Raw genomic sequence first — 20000 nt, 5'->3', positions numbered from 1 at the left:
CCCGGGCAGTGTGCAAGGCCAGGCTAGATGGGGCTGGGAGGAACATGGTCTAGTGGCAGGTGTCCCTGCGCGTAGCAGGAGGGTTGGAAATAGATGATCTTTGAGGTCCCTTCCAACCTAAAGCATCCTATGATTCTATGAAAACAAAGTCCTTTGGCATTCTGTTATGTTCTTCAAATCAGCTCTGCTAGCTTCAGTGTTTAAAATCCCTATTCCTATTGATTTTGTTGCGGAATTAACAGTAAGCAGTATTCTCCCCTCTTGCATTTATCAAGAGAGCTTATTCTTAATGCCTAATCAGTGTCATCTATATCCACAACTAGTGGAAGTCAATAGCTTTGTACAGTTACTGCCAAAGGCAAAACTTGTCTAGAAGGACTTCTCGGCTGGTGAGGAGACATGAGACAAGCAACACTACATAATCGCTTACCAAAACCCCACTTATGTTCAGTTTCTAGGGCTGTCTATTAATGACAGGAAAGCAAATAGGTGTTTTTTTCTTTTACTTTTAGGCCAAGTACTTATGACACAAATTACAGAACTCACGTACATGGAACATGCCAGCACAGTCTTTTAAGTGCACTCTTCAGAGTAGCAGTGATTTAAATAATTGCTATTTGACAAAATTAATACAGCGAATAAGTATACAGACATACCTCAAAGAAGATATTTTAATTGAACTTTTAAATCTCCCAGTCTTAAGTCGTTATTTTTGTATGTCATCATAATTAAAAGTTCTAATTTTAGATATTGCCTATAAGCCTTACATTCAGGCAAGATGACTGAAACGCTGACAGTGCCTAAAAATTAGCTTTGAATATTTCACTTGTCTTCTCTTTAGCTCTTTTGTCTTTGAGTACTGTTTAATAAAGTCTCAATATTTTTCATATGATTAACCACAACTCCTGAGTTTGTTGCTTGACTCAATTTTAAGCTAAAAAACTTCAGAAGGCTGATTATTAAAACATTTAACATTTACCATGAGCCTTACTCAACTATGTGTTTAAGCTTCCGCTTATATAGGCATATAAGTAGAGCAGCCCTGGCAGGGCTTTCTTCCATAAACAGAGAACTCGAAAGCACCGGGACGGGTGAGGGCAAAAATCTCATAGTTCAGATGACAAATTTGTAATGCACTCCAAACCACCACATCTGATAAACATTCACATTTCTCTTCCACTTCCACAGAAACAGGTTTAAAAACTGCCATCCTACAGGACAAATAAAACTACTGAGAAATTTTTGTTTGTTTGTTTTTTGTTTTTTTTTTTTTACAGTCCTAGCCCTGCTTTTTGTGACTCTCCTCCCTCAACTGTTTCTACCATTGTACCTCCTTAAAAACCTTACGGAAGTAGCATTCCCTCCCATCCTCTACTACCTGTCAAATCTTCTATAATTATTCAGAGACTCAGTTTTTCCACCATTTCTCTTTAATGTTGCATATATAAGCTGTATTCTTGGCAGAGACCTTTGCAAAAATGGTCAACCATCAACTAAAATGAAGATGTGTGGGAGGAAAAAATCTGTCTGCTAACAGTCTGATCAACAACTTGTTATCGGAAACAGAAAAACACCACAACTCAAAGTCCTTTTGCTTCTCCAGGTTTTGTAGACCTGATCATTACCAAAAAGCTCCCTGGATAAGTAGCTGTATCTCCATTTTCCCCATTAAGATCCACACAAAACTTGGAACTACACTGCAGATCGTAGCAGTTCATCACAAGGAAAACAAACAAGTCTAGCTACGTTATTCAATTCACACGGTTGCATTTTTGAAATTGTGTGACTTCTGAAATATTTCTACACAGATTTTTTTTAGGGGTTTTTACATTACAGTAGTTTGCTTTGCATAAAGAACAATGCATAGACAAACACACATTTTTCCCTGCTCTGAACACCAGTATTTGACCTAGCTCAAATGTTTTTTCAGCAAAGATATTTGAGGATAACTCCCTCTCTATGCTTAGTGACAACACGAGCAGCATTAGTAAAATCAGCAGCATGGGAACATGGACACTCACTGAGGTGGACAGTCCCCTGTCAGTAGCAGCTTTAAGTTTTCATGTATTCCAAGTCAACACCAAACTTAATGCTTCACTTCATGCTCCTATAAATACAGCTAGCATTTATTTTGATCAGAAATAAGCAATTTAGCTAAGAAAATGCAGAATCCAAACTGAAGCTTCAGAATTGAATTTTTTATTTAGAAAAATAACTCCAACAGAAGGGATTCTCTTACTTAACTCCTAAGCAGGGACATTTGGCACATCATGACATTAATTTTAAAGAATCTGGAAGCTTGCCCTTGTGCAAGAAAGACGCACTGCAGAAATGCTTCTGAACAGCCATGTTTTTAAAATTGAGAAAGCCACAAGGGCTGCCATTTGGGAAAGGAACGAACTTATCATAATTTAGATGACCGATGACCATTTGTCTCTCATGCCCTTAAGGGTGGTTCTGCTCACAACTCTCACAGATTCACTCCTCAGGTTTAAATTTCGCTTTTTGTTTCTCAAAAGAGAACAGAAGGAAAAGAAACTGTGAAGATTTTGTGATGTCAGGGAACAAAATGTTACAACAGAGCAAAAGCAACCCAAAAATTAGCTAAGTACACAGAAGAAATAATTCCATAGTCCACTTACACATTCTAACCCACTCCTGTTTGCACAGCAAACATTTCCAGAAGCTGTCCTAGGCATCAATCATTCAAACACTCAGTCTTGTCTTAAAATACGTACATTTGGGTTTGTACATCCATACGTAACTGCAGCAATAAAGGATCCCATTTTCAGAAAGTACCAAGTAGCAGAAAGATCAAGTACCAGTAGCTCCAGCTGCACTTGTCAAACTTTTTTAAATATTTTTTCTTAAGCTTGAGAAAGAAACTTCAGCACATTATTTTAGAAAACCTAGACATGCCCTAGATGGATGGATAACTGTGGCTTGAAAATGCAAGAAAGGATGCTTAAAATAATAGAAATTTCATGTGCAATATCAACACCATGGCTTACTATTTATACTCAAAACCAGGTACTTGGCACTTAAAACTTTGATGTCTGCAGTTTGTTCTCTCTCAAAAAAGAGGGCTCCTCCAGGACTGCACTGAAAGAAAGCAGAAGAGAGCTAGGAAGGTCACTGACATTACAACGGTCACAGCCATGTAAATATTGTAATAAATTAGAGTGAAAGCTATTTTTCTTTTGCCAACAGACCTTGGTTTCCCTTTCATAGCATGTTCTTGCTCCAAACAAGTGTTAAGGGCAAGCTGTTGTGTTCTGCATAATTCTAATGCTTATTCAGGCAACTAGTCCTTACTTGCAATGAAATAGGCAGCTATCTTTGTGAGAGTAAGGGATTTTGGAATTGTCTAGACTGCAGAGAATCTCAGCACTTTGAATAAACGTTAGAAATGGCTGAATGCTCAATGTCTTATTATGTGAATAAACAATAAAGAATAATTAGATTTCAAAAATACCATTTTCATTTGTTTTGACTAAGTAAAGAAATCTCATCATTTCAATGTAGGCTAGTAGGTGAACTGGGAATGTAATTTTTAAAAATAATGTTGCCTCAAAACAATGAAGCTTTATTATTTTCTTTAAAATTGAGCGAACTAGAGCTTTGGCATATGAATTAAAAAGTGTGGTACATGAGGTGCTACTCTTTATAAAAGCACAAAGGTACGAAAATCAACCAGTGTTAATTATCACATTGTTTAATGTGGTGCCATAGACAGGCATGGCATTCTAAAATGTGTATTTGTTCAAACAAGTACCTGCCCTGAGGAGCTAACAACTTACATTGGGCAGATACTACAGATGAGCTATGAAGGTGTGTCCAGACACTAGCAGATTATGTGCAGCAAAAGGCTCTGAAAAACAGGGACGAATCTTGGAAGATAAAAATTCATTATTCCACAGAAGTAATTACTTTGAGCTATATTTTTAATACTACTTTCTGCCTGCCCAGGGATGATTCTGCAGCAAGCAATAAGAGGAAAAAGGCTTAAGAACAAGAACCCCACTTTGGAAACTGAATTTAATACTGTGAAATGCCATGAATCTTGTACCTAGGCATTTTTCTGTTGCTGAGCATTCACAGAATGAATAATTTTTTTAAAGAACCTGGTCAATTACGTATAAACAAACATCATCTTTGTCCTTTCTAAAAAATAAATGTACTTCAGTAAGAATATGACAGTTAACTCTCACCTGCAGTGTGCATGAAAGGATGGCATGACAGGAGGCAGCCCTACCTTTCAACAATGCTATTCAGCACAATTGGAAGTAGTCATCCTCCTGAACACACTGTAAACTTCAGTCTACAGAGATTGTACACTAAAATAATGATCATGGCAGTAAGATGGTAACTGTGCGCTATATAACCCATAAAAACACACACCTATGCCACCTAGAATCTTTCACAGCTCTCAAACAAAATTTAAAAACATGCATCGCTGAAAACGTGCTGAGGTTTTATTCACCAAGCATTGCAAAAATGAAGATTAAATTATCTTTCTTGATTTTCTTTTGTGCTCAATATTGAATAATAGCATCTGCCTCTAAGATAAAATGCTTTACTCTCCTTTTCTGCTACTTACAAGAAATAAACTCTCTGGCAAGAGAGGAGTTTTAAATTACGGCATAACGTGAGGGGGAAGTGGCTGATGCCCGGCAAAGGAGGCAGGTTCCAGCAAATGACAGAATAATCTTGCCTGCACGCACCCTCTTCGTAATGCTACATAATCCTTCAGCTTTTCAAGTTAAACACTCTTGTGATCTTCCTCTTAGAGCAATTTTTCTTTTCTGTGGCCTCTACCCTGACTACAGCAGATAGCTCTGTTACTTCTTAACTGACAACTCTTAACCTACATGCAAAAAAATTTCAGGCCATACAGACCCTCTTTGCATGGAAGCATCCGTAGAATAATGTTGCCAAGAATTACAGCATTGTATTAAGCAATGAAAAGACATTTTGCTTTGGCTGAAACAAACCTGCCTTCAAAAAGTATGCCTGGTTTGTACAGGGTACAGTGAATAACATTTTCTTTGGGAAAAGAGAACAAAACTTGCTTTCATTACAAAATATTTGTTTTATGAAATCAAAAAAGGATGAGTACATATTTCACTGCCACAATGTAGTTAAAATTGTTTAACCCTCAACGATACATACTTCTGATTTTGTTTTTATGCTGCATACTTGGCACATTCAAAGCATTGGCAATCTATGAAAATAACTTCTAGGAAATCCAAAAGGCATAGTATTTTGTGATACCTCCAACTTTTCCATGAATTTATAGTATCCCTAGCCTCATTCAGTTGACATACCCATACACAGACATTCAGGCCATGTTTTAAGTATCCACCGAGTATAAAAATGTATATACCTTACTCATTATCTGATCTTTTTTATCAAAGAAAAATATTGTCAATTTTTAGTACAAATTTTTTAAACTGTTTAAAAAATTAAATGGCTTAATTTTCTTTGTTTACATACAAATAAGTCCTTAAGTTGAAGATGGATCACATGATGAATAAATAATAAGCAGTAAAATGATGTTGCTTTAAAGATAAAACTGAAAACATACAATAAATTAATCCAAGATCACTTGACCTTTGTTGCAAAATCAAGAGGTTATTGCTAAATTATCACAGGCAAAGATTGGAATCAAGTCCAGTCCCCTGTCAAGATGTCAGTCCTGCCATAATAATCTGGCTCCATCTTAAAATCTTTTTGTTTCTTTCCCTCCCCCCAAGAAAACCCTCATATATTCATCTTCCCAGTAATGAAGGTTCTCCTATTTTCTGTTTCCAGTCTGAATGTGGATTTTACATCCCAGCAAACAGTGCGTAATTTGTCAGGACATAAACCATACCTTAAAAGATATGGGTTGACATTCTGTCTAACCCAGAATGAGCGTATTCTCTTGCAACCCCCCCCTAACTGTGCAGCTTTAGGACTGAGTTGGTTCAGCAACCCAATCAGAAAGACTATCGTTTATTTCCCCATCGCCGCCACCACCACCCCCCATGACCAGTTTTCCCTTATCCCACTGAAGTGACCTAGCCCTGTGACCGGATGATCATTAGATTCAAAAGAAAGGGCAGTGAGGGAACACCTGGGCAGCAAAAAGCACCACACCTTGTGGCAACAGCCTGTAGTTACATCAAAGAATGACCAGAGATCAAACTGACACCAGCAGAACACCCAAAAATACTGCCCTGACAAAGAACACCCCTTACGCGCTGAAATCCCAGCATCAGCTCTTTGAGCTTTAGTTGATCATTCGATGTTTCTCAGATGCCCGAGCCATATGCAGAGCAGTGTATAATTACAGGACTTAAATCAATACCACCAGAAACAGACAAATAACAAAACCAGCACACAATGCACAAGAGCAGTCAGAGATTTAAGTCTCCATCATTAAGTCTCTTCGTTTTGAGCCTTTCTCCTTATTTATCCTCTCTTCTCCCCACAGTCAAGCAAAAAAGGGGAAGTGAGGAAAACTATAGGGCAACCTGTAGGGCTCTTACAGCAGAAGAAAAAAAAAAAAAAACACATAACATTTAAATTGTAGAAGATGTAGTGGCACTAAGTAAATTCCACTGTACTAAAATGATCACTGCCACCTGCAAGAAGACTGCTACTGCCAGGGGTGAGATGTTCTTCTGGAAGGAAAGCTGTGATCTGTACATGCAGCTTTTGTTGCTGTATCTTATTTCATGAGATTTGTTGCTGTCAAACCCAATTAAGGAAAAAATCCAAGAACAGTAAACATTTTGCTTTATAGTCTGAACTAAAAGACAACATGCCTCATGCTCTCTCCTCTCCCCAGACCTCCTATTCCAAATGGTCTGGTTAAAGAACAACCTCTGTTAGTAGAACTAAGGCACATTTTCAAGGTATCAGATAATGAAGTTACTATTTAATTCCCTGTTACACACACTAAAGCTTAAGAAATGCAAGTTATGAAAAGTGCAAGACTGAACATGTCTTCTGTTTATTTGCAGGTCAACAAGAGCAACAATGAGGGATGAACTAAAGTGCTTTCTCTGAATCCCTTATAAAGGTACCTTACCATTTTTCCTGGATAAACCAGAGCAAAGGATTAAAAAAACTGGGTTGAATGAATTGATTCTACTGAAAAATCAATTAGATCAATTTTTATAACGTCACTACTTGGAAAGACTAAGTACTAAAAGTCAAATATGAAATTGCCAAGTTGTTTAATTGTGATCTGCGAAATATTTCTTAAAACAGCCTCAGTATGATAGAAATAAGAGGTTAAGTGTGAATGTAACATTTTAAAGCAGCTCAGTTGTAATCAGTAGATGTCCCAACATGGATACCTGATGTTTGTACAAGGCAGACTGGCAACACCTACTATAAAAACAGAATTTGCAGTGATATGGATAAATATAATGTAAAAACTAAAAATACTTTTTAAAGGAAAATCGGGGACATTGTCTAGAGTTCTTTGAAGCAGACAATAAACATGAAGATCAAGATTCTATATTAATACAGATAAGCAAAAGAATTTTAACAGGACTCACTATGAGGCTCCCCTCCACTTTTCACGACATGAGAGGCAAAGCTCCCCCTAGGTAAACAAGCAGCAAAAGGACAGGAAGTAAAAGGTTAAAACAGTGATTCCCCACCCCACTCCCAAATAGAAGGTGGTTTCCAAGAGGTTCACCCAAAGGAATACATGCTTGGACTTCCGTCATTTGAAAAATTAGTAAGCAATATTGAAGTGGGAGTAAGAGTGGATTAAGTCTTGTAGAACGTGCAAAATTACTTCTTTAAAAAGAACACTAGAATTGTAGGAAGATTCCATGAACTGAAGTGCCTGTACAATAGCATTACAAATCACATTATAACTTTGGCTGGTAGAACGTTTGGACATCATTTGGTCATAACTTCATGAAAATGTAACTTAACAAACAGAAAGTAACATGTGTGTTGAATATTCATACATGATGGTAGCCTCTAAAAACAGCTACCATTATATAGACAACAGGTCTTGGAGTAATTGCTAAATATTCTTTAAAATCAGTTCTTTAAGTTCATGATCTACTTCTGCTGTGTACCAAGGCTAAGAAGTTTCTGAGAGCAGACCACAGAACTAGAAAGACCGACCACTCTTGGACCTAGAAGCATGCAGATAAGCAAACAGGATGGTCAGACATACAGAAAAGCTTCTGTATCAGAAGAATTAAGCAGATAATGGCTCTTCAGGCTAGAAGAGAGATGACTGGAGGAGATATGAAAGAGACAACTCATGAGTGGCATAGACAGTCACCAGGGGAAAAGTATTCATTATTTCTTTATTATTCATTTTCTTGATTCAAAGAATAGGAGGCATCAAAGTAATAGGCAGCAGGTTTAAAACAAACAAAAATTAGTACTTTATATTCACACAACTAATTATGCAAATAACAGTTAAAGCATGTTGTGAACACCAAGGTTTTAGATTGGCGCAAAACGCGGTAACGGAAAATATGTGGAAGAAAAATTAAGAGCTAAGAAACAAAAACACAAGGTATTGGGGGATGTACCAATACCAATACAGTTCTATCCTTAAGCATCCATTTAATTGCCTACTGTTGAAGAAGGGATCCTGGGCTAGACTGGCCTGCAGCCCAACTCAGCCTCATTGTTCTCTTCTCTGGGAAGCTCACAAAGGTGGGCAGATTAAAAATCTCTCCTGAAAAGCAGCATCGTTTCTGAGGCTCTTGCCTCTGGTCCCTTCTACCAAGCTAGAAAGCCCTCCTCAGGCAGAAGGCAGAGGCAATTCTGGGAGCTTCGCTTCTGTGAATTTTCAGCAGTCTTTTTTCTCTCATGGGATGGGTGCTTTCAGTTTTACAATGTTTCCCAAATTCTTTGTGTGAGAATTACTTTGAAGTAGTGATCAAATACTGATTTAGTTAAATGAGTGAGCCACAAAAAAAGAAACCATATGCTTTAGAGTACTGTTAAAATTCAGTAACTTTTGACTATTTTTAATCATTCATTGCCTTATTACCTGTGCTTTGCCTTCTGAGAATGGCAGTACCCTGAAGATTAAAATCAGATAGGAAGATAGATGGGTAAATGCAATAGTCCTCTGGAAGATGAATAAGAGATTTCTTAGTCCCAATAAACTTCAGCAAAATACTACGCAATTCCCTTCTACTTGCCCTAGTAACTAAAGGCAACTTGGACCATTTAATTTCTGCACAAGCCTTTCTCTTTCTCTCCCTTTTTTTAAATAGTGCTGTACTATATTTTTGTCTGTGTAAAACACAAAACAGTGTATTTTTTTGTTTTATTGATCATATTTGTATGCCCATTTTGTCCACTTTTACATTAACCTTTTCCTTTTTTTCTGACTGCCAACTTCCCTGTAGTTATCTGTAAACAGTGACATTCTGCTTAGAACAGTCCACGCTGAGAATGTTTTTATAAAAAGAAATATACTGCAGGATTTTTAAGCCACCTCACCTTAAAACTTATGCTAATACATTTTGAGTATGTATTAAACACTATTATTTCTCTAAGAGAAAAATAAAATGTTAGTTGCTCAAGATATAGAGACAGTCCCAAAAACATATGCAATAAGAAAAGAGCCTAAATTACCCAACTACAAACTAATCTTGCAATCCAACCAGACGAGGATGAAAGAGTTTGACAAAATAAATATATTTCACCCTTTGGCATCTGGGTCTTCTGATGTTTAATTAAAAGAAAAGGCTAAAGGCTATGTTGTTCTCCAAGTGTTAGCTCACTGCTAAGATGCCAAAGGGACAGGCACCTTTCAAAATACCTCTCCCCAACAGGAATGTAAAAATAGTTTTAATTTAAAATACAACAACCCAAATAAAAATCATTAAACTGCATTTGAAATGCTTCATTGGAAGACAAAACTCTGCTTTGCCTCCCAGAAATGCATTAGTAGAAAATTTCTTGGTGCAAAACATTAGACATGTTCTTTCTTGTATCACAACAAAGATGAATTCATTTGAGGGGGGCAAGCAACAATAGCTCAGCACATGGCATTAGCACTGTAGTAAGAAAAGCAAAGATCCTAAATGTAATATGTATTTTTAATGAATACATGAGATCAAATTTATTTGATGTCAGAAATTAGGTCACACAATGCAGCGGATCTCTGAATTCATTGTTGCTGAGATCCATCTGGAAGAAGCTGTCCCATTAGCTGCTCCTAAGAATGAGGTGACCACCAGGAAATTCACTGACTCTGGTCTCAAACCCCAACACCATCCCAGCCACATGAGGTAAAACATGTTAAAACACGTCTATCAATATGAAGAGCTGGTCAGGTTACAGCTGCAATCCAAGTCCCCGAAGGACTTCAGAACGTTCAGAATTACACAGCACGTCAGCAAGCAGTATTGCTTCTATCCTGCTAAGGAGTCTTGGTTTTGCAGCGAGCGCGCTCCTAGCTGCAGTGTTAAACCAGTCCTTACCTGCGATTCACCTGGTTCACACAGATTCCTACAGACGTGCACTGTATACTCTATATGTATCTTGAACAAAGTATTTAAGAAATAATCCTATGGGACTCTGAGCAAGATGCAGAAACAATGGCCAGTAATGGTTTGCTCTACTCAGTCTGAAAGGAAAGACAAGAACTATTAAAAGGGGATTGCTATTCGCTCCTACATTTTATTGACAGGAAAAGTAATTAACACTACCAAATGTCTCAGAATTGTATGTATTGATTTATTTCTTGATTCTTATACACAGAAACTCCTTCACTAAAACAAAAAAAAAAAAAGCTACCTTGGTCTAATCCATCTTGAAGAAAACAGTCATAATGAGATAATGTTAGTGATGTCAGTCAGCTCCTCACTTCTCATCAGAAAACTAAATACTGGGCGCTTGTTTAATACTGGGTTTTTATTTTTGGTAGACCTTTTTCTCTGGCTTAAACCTAAGATAAATTCTTGTTCTCAACAGTAATATTAGCAGCCAGTTAGTAATGGACCACCAGAAATGCAGCCAGAACCACAGGCAGCTGTCCCTGTTGCTGAAGTGGAGAAATAAAATCCTGCTTGCCAGTTTTTCAGCACTGGGCTTCATGTTGCAGAAAGTTACCTTTTCTTACCCATGCAAGCGGGTATTCTCTATACGAGGCTGAACAAGAAAGACAACAGTCAATCAGGACTACCAAGGACTTGCCTAGATAGTTCATAAGACAAGAAAATGAGAGGCTTGCTTCAAATTCTCAGTTAGACAATAGTTTTATGTATAACAACTACATACTTGGCAAAGAATCATCTGCAGGTTGGGATATCCCAGCATTTGAATTTGGGACAGATTTGCTTTTGGCTAGGCATATGGTTCAAGTGGCACTGAAATGGAAATCAGAGTTAGACTCGCATATCACAGAGCACACTGTGTCAGAATTTGTTGAAATAGCTCACAGTCTGATATACCTCATTCTTAACTGAAAAGAAAATTTAAACTGCCAATATTACACTATCCCCTAATTTTTACTATGAAAACGAGATGCAATCATTACCATAATACACAAATATCTGATTATTGTTTCACTGCTTAGTAATCAAACACACATAATAATGACACTACCTAGTTAAAAGATTCCACAACTCAATTTCAACAAAGTATGAAGCACACAGTAGCTCATTTCCCACTATGTCTAATTAAATAAACATATCTCCAATGCTGTACTTCTCACTGCACAGATTTTTTTTTTTTTTTAAATATATATACTTCAGGCCACAAATATTCTCTTCAGATACTTCTTTATAATCTCTGTAAAATCACTTTTACAGGATCGCTTCACAAAGCAAGTATGGACCAGACACCAACCAGAAATACAAATACCTCTTTTTAAAATTGCTATTTGAACTTTGAGCTCCCAGGATGAAAACCAGCTTTGCCCAAGCTATTACACTGCATACACTACTTGTCAATGTTGTGTCCTCCTCCCAAAAATCCCAGTCAATATTTTACATTCTTTGAAAGGGAAAGACCTGTTGGTTCACCCCAGTTCAGAACTAAGGTTTTCCAAGCTTTAACCCATGCTTATAAAGAAATCAGCTATTTAAGTCAGAACATGCTCAGGGACATTCTTTCACAGATCAGATTTTGAGTTTAATCTGCAATGAATCTTGAATATAAAGCTTCTTGTGTTCTATTTTTATCAAGTTTATCCTTCTGATATGAAATATACTTTCACACTTTTAGAGATTAAAGTTCCAATGTTTATATTAGCAGAAGTGTTTAGGGTAAAACTAGTTTTAAAAACACTAAGCTGTGAATCTACTACATTTAGACTCTTTATACCATTGAAAAATAAAAAGATAGCAAACATACACTGTATTATTCCAACAGCTGAGAATAAAAATTATTTTTACTCTTATTAAAATACATACAAAATTATTTCTATTAAAACCATTGGTCAGATTGCATCACCCTTCTCACAAAAACAAAGCCTTAATTTATGCTTATGAATATACATATAAATGGCCCCTTTGTCATTTAAGTCAATAGTGCAAATCACACACTTAAAATTAAACACATGCATGAAAGTTTTCATGATATTCCTCATGCAAGCAAAAAATGTTATCTAAATACCACTTCATATGCCCATTCTAGGCAAAAACTGATGCCAATCTAATCACTTCTCAAATACATTTAAGCAGAATCATGCTGTTCTACAGTAAAATAAAAACTCTAGACGAAATTTTTCCTGGCTTCATCAGGTAGGTGTATTTATAGATTAATTCTCTCAATGTCTTTTATTATCTGCTGATCAATCCAAAGAAAGGTTATCTAAAACCTGTCTCACCTAAAACTTAGCAGACAGACAAATTCACGAGGCTACCTGCAACCGGACCACAGGCTCAAGTCATAGTACACAGCATAAAGTAAAGACAAAGTCATATTTTCTTTTGATTTCCAATTTCTTCTTCACTTGTACAGTTTCTGCACATATTTCTTTTCTCATGACTGTTTCATTGCCCACGAATTTTTCTGCCTCATCACCCATTAATCACTTTTCCTTCTACCCTTGCTTCTTACTCAGTACAAAGCAAATCTCGAGGAGGAAATTGTCACTGTCAAAACTTTTAACCAAACTTCAAAGAAAAACAAATGAAACAGCCATGAACAGCTTGGTGCTTTTAGAGTACTTCAGCTAGATAGGTTCCTCCATCAACGAGCTTTACCAGCAGAAGACAAGAGATATTTTAATCCAGTATTCTCACATTGTTTTGTTTAGACCATCCTTTTACTCACAGTACTTCTCATCAAACTTAAATGATTTTTCATTCAGGGCTAAGGTGTGTCAATAAAGTTGAATTTGGCACTAACAAGCATAAAGAGAGAAGCACAACACATCATCTTGACTATGCCATGCCTCCCGCATTCATTATTCTTTACTAAAACAGCCAAACACAGACAACAAAGACACAAGACAGATCAGGATGTTGAAAAGTTTGTGCTAAAACACCTGCAGCCCGAAATAATTGCATTTACTGCTGATAATGAACTCCATCAATATTTAGACAGGTGCCAGTTACTGAGTCACAGCAAATGCCTGCTCTCCTAAACTAGCACCCATGCTTCAGAACCCTAACATGTAACACAGGTAGTGGCAGCATATTAAACCTTCTAAAGACAAACCAATCTGGGCTGCAAAAATTCCCTCCCCTCCCTCCACCCCCCCCCCCCAAAAAAAAAAAAAAGACAGTGCATTAAGATTTAAATGCAATTTAGGCATTGATTATATACAGTTTTTAAACATCTATTTCATTCAATGACTCTGCTGATTTAAATGGTGCTTAGCCTTCAATAAAAAATAATTTTAATGTATTCTTGTAGATAAAGATCATGTAAATACTTCTACAAGACTTCAGCAGCAAGTAAAGCCACCAGTATTCTCAAAAGGTTCTCAAAGTTAAATTGCTTGACCTTTTAAAAGCCTACATGAGACAGCTATGTGTAAAGATCTGGACTTGTAAGGACTATTCTGCAAGCACACATTGCACTTCACTGCAACATATACCACTGAATGAACTCCAACAATTCCACTTGGAAGAAGTATTCTCATCCTGCACTATTTAATTGATATTCTTGATGTTTTCCCTTCTGACTGTATTAATTTTCAGAGTTACAGGGTGCTCATTTTTTTTCCTTTTTCTTTAATGACTTCAGTCAACAACACACACAACAATTTAGGAGTATTGTGAAGCAATTTTTTTTGCTAGAGGGAACAAAGTGACAATATGTGTTCCAAAACATGTCAAAGGTATGTGAGTAAGAAAGGTGTGGTCTGCTTTAGCTAGTTACAACATTTAGATTTTCAGAGCCAAGGCAGCTGCAATGCTAGTAGCACAACCAGCATTCCTACTTTTTGAAAAGTGCTTAGCTTTGCCAGGCTGTAATGTGGGCTATAGAGTTGCCATCCTGTTTAATGTTTGACTCTAACTATTCTCAGGTATCCACATCTAGAAATATTTAATAATCCACAGCTTAGTTTTATTCCAAATAGTATCTGCATAACAAATCTCCAGTAATTAAACTATACAAGAAACATAAAGGACAGAAATGTAATTACTGTAAAAAATGACATTAAAAATATCACGCAGCTACACTGCAAACCATGGAGTATTTTATACAGACATATAATGGGTCTCCAGAGGAAATGTTCACCCACTTGAGTACACAGTCTACAAGCAAGCATTTAATTTTCTTAAGAGCTGCTGCTGCCATGATTCCACAAAAGTATCTACTATAAACTAACAGGAAGAATAAAAATCACTTTGAAATTCTACATAAAACTGCAATTGGTTTATGCCTTTTAGAACAGCAATTCACATTCAATACAGCTAAGCACTGAGCACCACTACAGTTAAGAGAGTCGAGAACACCCACAACTCTGCAGATCAGAACCTAAGCAACCGCCTGCTTTTCATCATCTAGATATTTCATTTAGAACTGCAGGGTACAGCAGGGTGGGTCAAGTTAACTGAAAGCCCAGAGGCATTTTGTTGTTCAGAGGGAACTGAAGCACTGCTTAAAAAAAAACAAGGAAAAAAAAATTACAGTTCAATCAGCTGACCTTATCTCCAAAATCACAGAGCAATCACTTCAGACCTTCACGACTTTAGCAATAAAGAAAGTTCTCAACATTGCGTGCATTACAACAGCTTTCATAATGCAACTCAATAAAGTTATAGCTTTCTCGTTCTTTTTATTTAATGTTTAACTATTGAAAAGTCATGACAAACCTGGATCCACATGTCTAGAGTTTCTTCTAATTCCATTCGTTCGTTTCTGCGTAGCAAAAACACAAATTGAGGATATGAATAAACATGTTTTCATGTAGGCACATTGCACTCCTTTCATTCCCACAATCTACTAGGCAAAGCTAGTTTTCTTATTTCCCCCAACCACCACCACAATTATCTTTATCTTGTAGAAAGATCATACTTTGAAAAATATTCTAAGTAACGTAGATAGTTTTTTCATAGATCCCATTTTTTCTGACGCTAGGCTCAAAAGATTCTTACTCCGTAAAAGGTCTGTTTATACACAAACATCTTTTGATACCAAGAACAAATTTATTTTTTAATCATTTCTTTATAGGATAGGTGACAAATATGCCATTTGACATTATCTGCCCCAGATAATGTCCACAAACACAAAAGTATTGAAGCTGCTTGTGTTGCTTTCATAAGGTAGAAACTTCCAACTATTCCCTACTTTGTACTTAAGGTAGCTGGAATTTCCTATGGAATTCTCAATTTTCTTATTGTTTGGCCAAGTACTTAAATATATTTAGTAACTCACCCCCCTCTTTCTTTTAAACTTGGATGAACCAGAGCTTTGTGAAATTAGAAACTCTCAACAAGATAGACTTTTTTTTTTTTAGTTATATATTTTATATTCCCAAGATACTTAAAATGGAACCCTGAAAATTTCAATGTGAAATAATGCATATCTGTGAACTACTGATCTGCTTTTGCAAACTTGTTTTAACTGGTAGCTTGCATGAAGGTTCATGCATTTATTTATTTTTTAATCAAACCAACCAGAGAAAAGCATGTTGCATAACAAAGGGAACAATTAGGTTGCTCCGATTTACTTGCAGTTGATAGAAGCTGATGCAGGACACACACCAAGGCAAGCCAGAAAGCAGTAACCTGAGGCACAACCCAATTACAAAGCCCTGTAGCAAGCTGGCAAAATGAAAATCTGTTTAAAAACAGCTTTCAAACACTTGAGTCTTTGGACATACCCTCTCTGTACCCCACAACTCTAATTAAAGAAAGGATGCGAGTTTTGTTTCATCTGCAGTGGAAAGAAGAAACATTTTAAACTGCTGCTACAATGAAGGTAATATTACTGAATAAGAACAAAAGGCTCAATTATCTCCTAGTTATTTTTTGGAGGCTGTATTGCTGATAAGGATTGATGCAGAGTGGTGAGTAACCGCAGATTTGCACGAGAGGGGGAAAAGGGCAGGAGTGGGAAAAGCAAGCATGCAGGAGGATACAGAAATGTTTAATGGAAATGAAAATAATCCCATGACAACATAAGTCATATACACCAAAGGACTGGATGGAAAACAATTTTAAGAAAATAATTCTTGAGCTGTATGAAAACATGCTCAACACCCTGAAATATATTGCAGTACCAGTAGATTTTATTACATCACTGGTATGAAATCTAAATCCATGTTTTCCAAAATTACAAATTCTCATCTACGTTCAAGTTTCCTTCTGCACAGAGAATTAAAGCAGGCAGTTAAACAAGAATCTTGGTAAAAATTAAAGCAATCCTGGATCAACTCAATAGTCAATAGCAAATCAATAGCTTCAGAAATGAAGCCATTTTTTCCTCACAAAAAAAAAGATTTACGAATCAAGCTAGAGGGTGGTGAGAAGCCAAGGATCGGGAAGGATTACATGCAACCAGTATACATCTTTTCTTCATCCAGCCACAGTATGTTCACCACAGTTGGCTTTACTGAGTATGGCAACATTCTCTGCCAAGCGCAGTAAGCGATCTGTGTGCGTCCCCAGCCCTGCCTGTCAGCCGCAGCACCGGGAGAGCGTTAGGCAAATGGACCATGCCGTAGCTGCTGTATTTTAGGGTGCCCTTACCTAGCGGGCATTTCTAGGCAGAGACGTGAAAAGCTGGGCAGCACAGGCAGCACGGGGCAGCAGGCACGGCTGCAGGAGCAGTGAGGAGAGCGGGCAGGCAGCAGCGTCTCGGGAGGAGGCACAGTCTGGTCTGTGGCAGAGCAGCCCTCTCCTCACCCTCTCCTCACCAGGGTCTCCTCCTGGGCCACCTCACCCTTCCCCTGCCAGGCCCCCAGGAAGCCAGCACCGGCTGTTGCAGCCTGCGCCCCACGGCCAAGGAGCTCACCAGAGGGTTCCAGGGCTCCCCTCACCCAGCCCCCGCTGCCATCTGGGGTCACAGCGACGCCGAAACATCAGAGCGCACCAATGTGGTCAGCCCAGTGCATCCTTCCAGTCCCATTACCCATTTTAGTGACAGCATCAAACACATACATGCTTATGGACAGAAGGAACATACACACTCGTTCATAACCAGCATCTTAACTTAAGAAGTTAAATTACCACAATCTTCTGGTCTAAAACAGATCCAAAAAACTATTATACCCTATGTTTGAAGTGCTGCCTCTCTCTTGGCAGAACTAGCAGACAAAACCCAGCTGCCATGCCCTGCTGTACTTCTGTGGAAAGGCACCAGGAGCTGGTGAGAAAATAACCCAGGGTAGCTCGCAGCCTTCTTGGGCTGGCAGCAAGGTACACCATGTGCACCATGGTAGCTCCTCTGTAAAGGGCCCATTCTACCCTTCTCTCCAGATTATTATATGAACTCCATAACCACTGAATAGCTCCGCACATGTAAAAAGTCTTTTTACATGAAGAGGCAAACACTACCCCGCTGATCCTTCATTGCCCCACGGTCCGGTGTGGCAGAGATTGGTACACTAGCACATTACTCCAGCAGGACTCACTAGCATTAAACAAAGAAAAAAGATTACTTTTAACTCTGCTACCAGATTTAGTCTAGGAACAGTGAGGATCTAGACATCAGTCGTGAAGCAATGTATGTTTTTTACCTGTAACTTAAACACACCTCCACCCCTTCCAGTGCTCTCACCATGAAGACACACCAATCGAAAATTGATTCATGCTTTGAACAGAATACATTTATATTTAATTAGGAATACCTTGTTTCTTAGACAACTTCTATTTTCCACCACTCTAAAGAAATCTGATGTTAAACGCAGAAGAAAAAAACATACCTGCTCCAACAGCACGTGCACAAAGTAAATAAGGAGCTGTTATGTCACTGACAAAACAAACATCACATCAAAGAAAAATGAATCCTTACCTCATGTTTCAGGTTTCCGTGTTCTGAAACATAAGTAAAAATGGGCATTATTGGCGATGGTAAAGTGTATGCTTTTTATCTAGCAACCTCAGCCTGTGCTGTGCTGCATTACAGAAAAGCCTGCTGCCTTCTTGCGCTACCTGATACCTGCAGCTGCCCGGGCAGCCCAGGGCTGCGCCAGGTCCTGTTGTGCAAACCCTGCTGCGCTCTGCTCCCGCTCATTGGTCCTGCGGGCTGCGCCCGGCCGGCTGGGAAGGGCTCCGCGCTACAAGTCAGGCTGCGCCTCCCAGCAGGGGCACGGCAAGCCAGTCCACTGCACCTCATAAACTTTTAGAACACTTCAAAAATACTTTATAAATATTGACTCGTTGGGAATACAAAAGCTACAGTTCTTCATTGAGAGTTGAGTTTACACCTCTTCTTGTCTCTGTCTTTTCATAGCATGCCAAGGTACATCAAGATTAAGAGCTTCAAAATTTTCTATATTTCATGTCTTTAAGCTCAATTCAGCATCGCATTAGTACACTATGGACTCTGAAGCCATTGGTCTTTTATTTCCCTCTTTTGCTATGAATTTTCTTGTACTATTTAAAAATGAGGAAAAAAAATAGTCCTGTGAGCGATCAGGACTGCATCGAGACAGTAAGACTTTTGCGCGCACACACACACCATCACACATCACTAGAGACACAAAAAGGGGTATTTTTTACATTTTCCTTTGAATGTCTAATCTGAAAACAGGTACCAAGGTATACTCTAGATTTTGGTTGCGTGCCTTATCAAAGCACACACAGCTGTATTTACCCGTGTGCGCTCTCTAGCACTGCACATGCTGTAGAGGCAAAGCACAAACTGCACATGCCTGGTCTATACTTCATTGTATTTGAAAACTTTTACTGTAATACCTTGTAAACAGCAAGCCATATTCCCAGTAAATCAACTGAAAAGCTTTAATTGCAAGTAGATTTTGTTCTGCTAAGAAAATTTACATTAAATAGTGAAGCATGGGGGAAAAAAAAAAATCATAGGCTTTCTACCATTTTATGCAAAGATGATAAGGCATGCCGAGACCAAGCACGCCTGCTGAGGGCTCTGGGCCAGACCGGGGAGGCACAGCCTGTTTACCACTGGCAGAGCTCTCTTCTCACGTACGCTTTCAGTCACCATTTCCTCTCTCATACAGCACGCCAAAGATGCATCATCCTGTCATCTGCAGAAAACACTTTTATGATTATAACCCTTCTAAAAGTATTAATTTGCATTTGCATAGTGAGCAAAGAGAAGAAAAATAAGCCCACCCCAGAGGAGATGCAGGTAGACTATTGAGATTTTCTGAGGAGCCTGAGGGAATTAGTTGCCTAAGTGCCACTAAAATTTAATATATTGTGGTATTTACTTTCACAACTTGAAAAACCTTCCAGAATTCCATAATTGTTGCCAAAATCAAAAAAGGTGATTTTATTCAGAATGTTTCGTCTCAGCATTATAAATTAAGGGAAGTAATTTAGGTAAGTACGGGGGGGCGACGGGACGGGGGACGACAGGGAGACAGGACATGACGCTACAGAGGGATGGACCACGGGACAGGGTTTTTA

At 38.1% G+C, this 20000-nt stretch overlaps 1 protein-coding gene across 2 annotated transcripts in view; it reads right to left on the bottom strand.

The window, feature by feature from the left end:
• Window positions 1-20000, bottom strand: part of VAV3 (vav guanine nucleotide exchange factor 3) — a 175909-nt gene that overhangs the window by 40326 nt on the left and 115583 nt on the right. For both annotated transcript variants that reach the window (XM_086462617.1, XM_086462618.1), the window contains exons 18-19: window positions 18406-18428; window positions 15264-15309 (exon numbers count right to left, since the gene is read on the bottom strand). In XM_086462617.1, the coding sequence (XP_086318743.1) occupies window positions 15264-15309; window positions 18406-18428 (69 nt within the window). The remainder of the gene's footprint in view (window positions 1-15263; window positions 15310-18405; window positions 18429-20000) is intronic.

This window comes from Leptosomus discolor, chromosome 3 (genome assembly GCF_034619465.1).
Source record: "Leptosomus discolor isolate bLepDis1 chromosome 3, bLepDis1.hap2, whole genome shotgun sequence".
Lineage (NCBI taxonomy): Eukaryota > Metazoa > Chordata > Aves > Leptosomiformes > Leptosomidae > Leptosomus > Leptosomus discolor.
The sequence above is the reverse complement of the archived record's forward strand: the minus strand, read 5'-3'. Positions and strand labels throughout refer to the sequence as shown.